We start from the raw sequence: 6760 nt of genomic DNA on the forward strand, positions 1-6760 counted from the left end.
TGGTTTTTTGCATCTGCAGCTAGCTAAGGCAAAGCTTCGGGCAGGGTAAAAAAGCACCGTGAACTTTCAGTGCCTGATGGACCCCAGCACAGTACCCCAGAATAACACTGAGTGGCACCTGCAAAGTAACAAAACATTTACTGCTGCAGCACTCACTTTCACTCACTTTCTTGCTGCAATTCTCCTACTACTTCACTTACTACAAACCCCACAAATTCAGGCACGTTTCATCTTGGTGCTGAAGTACACAAATGTGCAATGCCTTTAGCACCATGGTAACTTCTCCTACACACTCCTTGTCTGATGTCCCTGTAACTTCAGACTCAGTTTTCCGGGGCAAAGTCTCACACATTTCTCTCCTGTGGAATGTCCTTCCAAAATGACATGAACAGTAACATGAAGCTCCGAGATGCACAAAGCATGAAGAGGTAACAGTCCAAACAAAGTCGTTCATACGTACTGAGGAAGGTCTTCAACTGGAATTGCAGCGTCTTCTGTGTCAGGATCTGGAGCTCTGAAGTTACAAAATGGAAATACATATCCAGCTCTACAAAATGCACTTTATATATTAATAAAAACTTAGCATTCTCTAAAAATGTTAGTATTCTCTAATGCACACCCTCCAATCAAGGAATCTGCAACTTGAGCCAACTTCAACACCTACTACAATCCTGAAATACCACACACAAGGCAGGCAGGAATTTGTCCAGAATTATCCTGGAGCTGAGCGACAGTAATAAGCTGTCCAAGACTGTCAAAGGCACAACAATTATTTATGCAACTATCTAAAGCTCTGGTGAAATGCAAAGGGAAAAAAATCCCTAAAAATCTGTTTGCATATGCCTGGTTCATCCCCCTGCCCACTTCCTTTTTTTAGTGGTGAAAGAAAGAGGATGGATTACCCCTTCCCAGCCAACGCGGGGCAGATCGGGCTCTTGTAATTGGCAGCTACATTTCCACAGCTGGTGCACCGAGTTTTAAATAAACTACCTGGAACACACAAAGAGGAAACATTGGGGATGAGGCGATGGCTCTGAGGTGTGGCTGTGCAGGCAAGTGGTTGTGTTTATCCTGGGCAGCCTTCATTGACAGACCTTGAAGGCTGCACTTTGTGGGTAACTCACTACAGGAACGTAACAGCAAAGACAGTCCCACAGTGTCACCTTGTTCTGCCTAAGGACATGAGTAATACACAGTCCTGTAATATACCTTGGAGGAAAATCATAAAGTATCACTGAGGGAGATGATTTCTGTTTATTGCTTTTCCTCTTACAAAAAAATTAAATATGCTGGTTAACACCATTTTGTATCATGCAAAACTCCCCACTCCCAAGAGTTCTGTAGCATTACTAACATGCTGTCAAGATGTGCAATATTACCAACAGTATAAAATTGTGTCCATTTTGCACAGAATACGGGTAACCAAAATTAAACTGTTGCCAAGGCTTCATCATTGGGTCCACAACTGCAAAACAGCTTGTGCAGCTTTCCTGTGTCCAAATCACAAAAGTAGCAGTGGGAAATGCCATTTAAACCTTTAGTGATACTTGAGTTAAAAAGCATCACAGTGCTTGAGGGTCTTTGTCCTGGGAGACTTCCACCCTGCGGCAGGGCCTGAGGAGTGGAGAAATGTGTGGGGCACCTCCGAGGATGGAGAAAAGTTTCCCCACCCTCTTTCTCTCCACACCAGTACATTTCCTCAGATCCAAAAGCCCCGCTGACCCCCAGGTGCCTTGTTCTCCTCTGGCACTTTGTGGGAGTGAGGAATGCCTCTGACTACAGGGAAGAGAGGGGGAGGGCCACTGGGTGCAGGAAAGAAAGGTAAGGGAATTTCAATTGTTTCCAGTCCCTTTGTCCTCCTGTAGCCAAGGACTGCAGAGGTGGGGACAGGACAGAATGGGGCAGAGGGAAGCACCAGGGGTCAGGCCAGGCTTGCCAATACACCCTTTATTGGTGGCAGTCTGACACCACCACTACCACAATGAAGTCCTTAGGGTTTCTTTTCCCCTTTTCTACGTGAAATCAGCCAGGTGTCACAGCCACGTGAATTCGAGTGGATCTGCAGAAAACTGTGCAAGTGAGAAGGGAGAACCAGTTCCTGTGTACTGTCAGAATCCATTAAAAACAGGAAGATGAGATTCTGTGATTCTAAAGATGAAGAATAAAGAGAGGCTACAAAGTACATGAAACAACTTCTGAAAGAGAACAGGGTGTTACTGTAAATAACTTTATGCAAGTTATTATAATTTTAAAGACAAAGTTCTTTTCTCTCTGTACTTATCCTGCTTTCCCTTCTTCCCACTCCCCACCCCGGGTTTCCTGGCCTGTGGCAGAGAGGTGAGCCAGCTCTTACCGTGAATTTCTAAGAGATGCTTGGTGCCTGCCTTCCTGTGCAGCTCATCGATGTTCTGCGTGATGACCACCACGCTCCTTCCTTGCTTGCTCAGACGCTTCTCGCACTCCGCAATGGCGATGTGTGCGGGATTGGGATGTTTACTCAGCATCACTTCCCGCCGGTAGTGGTAGAATTCCCACACACGGGAAGGGTTTCGTGCAAAAGCCCCCGGAGTAGCCAGCTCCTGCAAAACACTTAACAGGTCATCCTACAACAAAAGAAGAATCCCCTCCCCAGATGAAGCCTGCTGGATCTCTGCCATGTACACTGCTGCCAGCATCACAAAGTTATCGAAAGCAGATTATTTATAACCAGATGCAGTTAATAAGAATATTGCTCCACAGCCCTTACAGGGGTGACAACTCAAAATGTCAGATCAAAAGAGGAAATAACTTACAGCAGTAGTATGGTGCATGGCTTTACTCTACACTCCAACCATATTCTGTGCTGCCCTGCCAAACTATTAGGAACTTAGCACAAAGCAAGATGAGATATTCCAATACACACAATTTTCTGGCACCCATAACTCTGTTTTCCACAGCAGCCATAAAACTCAGCATCAAGTGAATGTATTTCCTTCGCTAGCAATTTCTGTTCTGCCTTAAGTGTAACACAAGCCAAATTACACCCACTGTCAAAACCAAAGTCTAATGTCTTGCCTTTGGTGTGCAGGTAAAATTGAAGCCGCTTTTCACAGTAACTCTGATTTTGCCTTATCTGTCTCAAAAACAAGGAGCGGCTCAGTCCAGTGCCTCAATGCACAATTCTACTGACACAGAAACACTGAATACAAGTTTCTGATGCAGCAGGACCAGGCATTTATACACACACGTTTTATTTGAATTGATGGGCACTGAAAGAAAAAAACCTCATCTTTAGATCCAAACCAGCTAAAAAACTCATCTCTCTGACCCTTTTTTAACTTCATCAAATCTTTCAGGAATGCTGTAATTAGAAACCACAAAGCAAGCAGGTGTGATTGCAGAATTTGGGGTAGCAGGTACTGACACCGTAACAGCTGCTTGGAACACCTGCAGCCCCAGCAAGAATGAGACTCACAAGGCCCCTGTACAGCTCACACTGTTTGTGATTTCAGCTGCACTCCCAGTGTCTGCTCCCACCTCCTCTCCCACCCCAGTGGCTCTCAGTGCTCACAAGATCATTCCAGCAAGAGAGACAGAGCTTGTGGGAGAGTTAAAGAACCTGCCTGCAAATAAAACAAGTCCTAAAGCCTTTTTACAGGGTGTTATGAGACACCAAGATTAAAAGAAAACAACCAGCCTCTATCATCAGTTCTTACTTTGTTATTTTGATAGAAGGTTCTTAAGAGTTTAAAACAGGAAAGGCCCCACAAGGTAGGAAAACAGTGACGGTGTCAAAAGATGAGCAAACAGCTGAACTGCAGGAAAACAAGGATGGTAGAAAGACCCGGAGCTTCCTGCAAGAATGCTGTTTTTCCCAAGCAACTGATAAACTGAAGGACAGAAGCAGATCCCCAAGTGGATGAGGAAGAGCTGCAGAGGCAGCTGTGGAGAGAGCTTTGTCCCTGCTGCACTGCCATGGGAGAACTTCCACCCTCTTCCCCCAGCTGTTCCTGACCCTCCACACTCACCTAAGTGATGGACAGAGAGGCACAGGCCACCAGTACCTACCTGGGCTTGCCACTTTCTCCAGAAGCCTCCAGCCCCTCTGAAGGTGGGGACGCCGCTCTCGGCACTGACCCCAGCTCCGGTGATGATGGCGATGTGCTTGGCTTTGGCAAACACCTCTCGGAAATCAGCCATGTCTGTGCCAGGGCAGGAGAACAAGGAGCTGTTCAGGCACTCACACTGTGACCTAAGAGGCCACATGTACACATCCAGAAACGGCTTCTACACACAACTCCCATGACTTTAATTTCAGAACACCAACTGGTTCCTGAGCTTCTCTATGTTGGAATTTAAAGGGCAATTCTTGGAGATCCTCAAAATATGTGTATGAGCAAGCTCAGTAGGGTAACCTGTGCTCAACATGATTATAGTCAATATTTGAAAGGCAGAGCATTTAACTAAAACCCCACACTAGATACTACCCCGATAACAACTGTTGGCACCACCACCCAGGAACAGGTTGCTTCATAATTGTGAGGTAAGATCCTGAGATGAAAAAATATATGTTTGTTTTGTTGTTGTTTTTGGGGTTTTTTTCCACAAAGTATCACCTTCAAAATTAGGGTAATTTGGGAAAACATATTTTCTTTTGAGGCATTTTGCCCGTTTTCTAGTTTTGCAACTGTATTTTATATTTTTTAATGTGTTATTCCCTCCATTTTTCGCTGCATGGTAAAGTAGTTTGGGAAAAAGATGGGAAATTTCCTTTGCCTTTTTATGTGAGTCAAAACAAGATTAAAAAGGAACAGGTTAGCTGCAGAGAGACAAAAAAACATCTCTTGCGGTTTACCTCAGATATGAATTTTAAAGTAACACAGGTTAGAATCACAAAATGGCTGAGGTGAGAAGGGACCTCTGGAGATTGTCTTGTTCAAACCTCCCCCCTCCCATTTAGGAGGGTCATCCAGAGCAGACCGCCCTGGACAATGTCCTGTGGGGTGGGTTTTGATGTCTCCATGGATAGAGGCTCCATAAGCTTCCTGCACAACTCAATCCATTGTCTGACCACCCTCACAGCAGACAAACACCAGGGGGTGGTTTTATGCATTGAGAAGATGCCCTGGAGTCTTCATTGCTACAAGGGCTCATCGCTGGCCTAAGGTAAACCTGGTGCCCAGCGGATCCCCAGGGACATTCCTGCCCAGCGGATGGATCCCCAGCTGCTCACCCCAGCCTGTCCTAGAGCCTGGGGCTATTTCTCCCCTGGGGCAGGACCCTCTGGAGTATCAACCACTCCTCCCGGCTTTGTATTATCTGGAAACTTGCCAAGGATAGGCTCTGGTGCATCATCCAGATCATTAATGAAGGTGTTAAACAATACTGGCCTCAGTACAGACTCCTACAGTACCCCATTAGTGAGCAGCTTCCAGCTGAACTTTGAGCTGCTCACCACAACCCTAATCCTCACAATTTACTAGGTGGTCTTTAAAATAAAAAGCAAAACAACCCCCCCCACACACACAAATAAAGCCCACCCAAAGGCAGGTAAATTCCTGTAAGGAGAAACAGTCAGTGGAGAAGTCCCAAGGCACCTAGCACAGAGCCACAGGACTGGGCAGAGAACGCTGCTATTCTGATACCCCACCTGCTGTTGCAAACCAAACCTCACAAGCCCTGAATGTGTAAAGCTCAGGCCCAAAGCCCTCCCAGCCTGGTCTCTGGCAGCAGCCAAACACTGATGCTCAAGGCAGCAGAAAAAGCAAATTTGCCTCGGCTACCCGACTATTGGGGGGTTGGTGTTGTACCCGTGTGCAGTTTTCAAGTTAAGACACACTCTCAAATCAAAAAACAAAACCAAAATACCCCCCCAAACAAGCAGAAAGAGGACAGCTACAACTGCTAGTCTGAACAGGGCTCCTGGGGTTACCCAGCTCCTGAGCTGTTACAAGTGCTGGAGGCCCATTCTTGTACAAAGAAACAAGGAATTAGTTTTATTACTCATTAGGATTATGAAAGGGAAATGCAATTAACAATTGCATACTTCTGTGCATAAATTATAAACATTAGAAACACGTTTCTGTTGCAGCCATGCTGACTGCAACTATGCAAGTGTTTTTGGAACTATACAGAACACAGACATGGAAAGGTAATTTTACTAGCCGGGGGACAAAAAAGGGAACTCCACAGTGTTTTAAATGTTTTGACTTAAGCCATGGATTTCATCTAGCACACGAAACCTTCTAGCACTTAAAATCCACCTTAAAAACCTGTCCGGGGTGCTAAAGCAAACAAGTACACGTCTTACTTGAACTAGGACGAGCCATTTCCAAGCAAAACTTCTGTTTCTTTGAAGACGAGGCCTTAAGTCCACAATGCGCTTGGGAAACCAACCTTCTAGCGGTAACTTGAAAGAGACACATCAGGATCCCTCGGAAGTGTTTCACCTGGGGAGAAATAAACCAAACATCAGCGGCCCAGCGAGGGTGCGTATTTCTGCCAGCTTCCTGTGAGGGGCTCTCCTCAGAGAACCAGGTGCAGGTGTTCGCCACGGCTTCCTGCACCTGCAGAACAGGGAATCACCCCCACCCCGAGACCCTCGGCCCGGCATCACCGCTTTTGTTCAGAACCGGGGAGAATCAGCCCTGCTCCAAAGGCACCGAGCCATTTCGTCCGACACTCAACTTACGCGACGCTTCCGAATCGCGCTGCTAACCCGAGGCACCTCCCAGGACCCGGCTGCCCGCCGGCATTTTAAGAAGAAGGGGCAAAACCAAGC

General features: G+C 46.3%; 1 protein-coding gene across 3 annotated transcripts in view; it reads right to left on the bottom strand.

The window, feature by feature from the left end:
• Window positions 1-6754, bottom strand: part of SIRT5 (sirtuin 5) — an 8708-nt gene extending 1954 nt beyond the window's left edge. For 2 of the 3 annotated variants that reach the window (XM_008630903.2, XM_017730678.1), the window contains exons 1-6: window positions 6671-6754; window positions 6290-6428; window positions 4048-4181; window positions 2354-2579; window positions 903-990; window positions 461-514 (exon numbers count right to left, since the gene is read on the bottom strand). In XM_008630903.2, the coding sequence (XP_008629125.1) occupies window positions 461-514; window positions 903-990; window positions 2354-2579; window positions 4048-4181; window positions 6290-6404 (617 nt within the window). In that variant the 5' untranslated portion in view covers window positions 6405-6428; window positions 6671-6754. Of the gene's footprint in view, window positions 1-6; window positions 119-207; window positions 372-460; window positions 515-902; window positions 991-2353; window positions 2580-4047; window positions 4182-6289; window positions 6429-6670 lie in introns of those variants that run through there. The other variant, XM_017730677.1, reaches the window with a different exon arrangement.
• Window positions 6755-6760: the final 6 nt, after the last annotated feature.

The sequence above is a fragment of the Corvus brachyrhynchos genome, unplaced genomic scaffold (assembly GCF_000691975.1).
Source record: "Corvus brachyrhynchos isolate BGI_N302 unplaced genomic scaffold, ASM69197v1 scaffold43, whole genome shotgun sequence".
NCBI classification, from domain to species: domain Eukaryota; kingdom Metazoa; phylum Chordata; class Aves; order Passeriformes; family Corvidae; genus Corvus; species Corvus brachyrhynchos.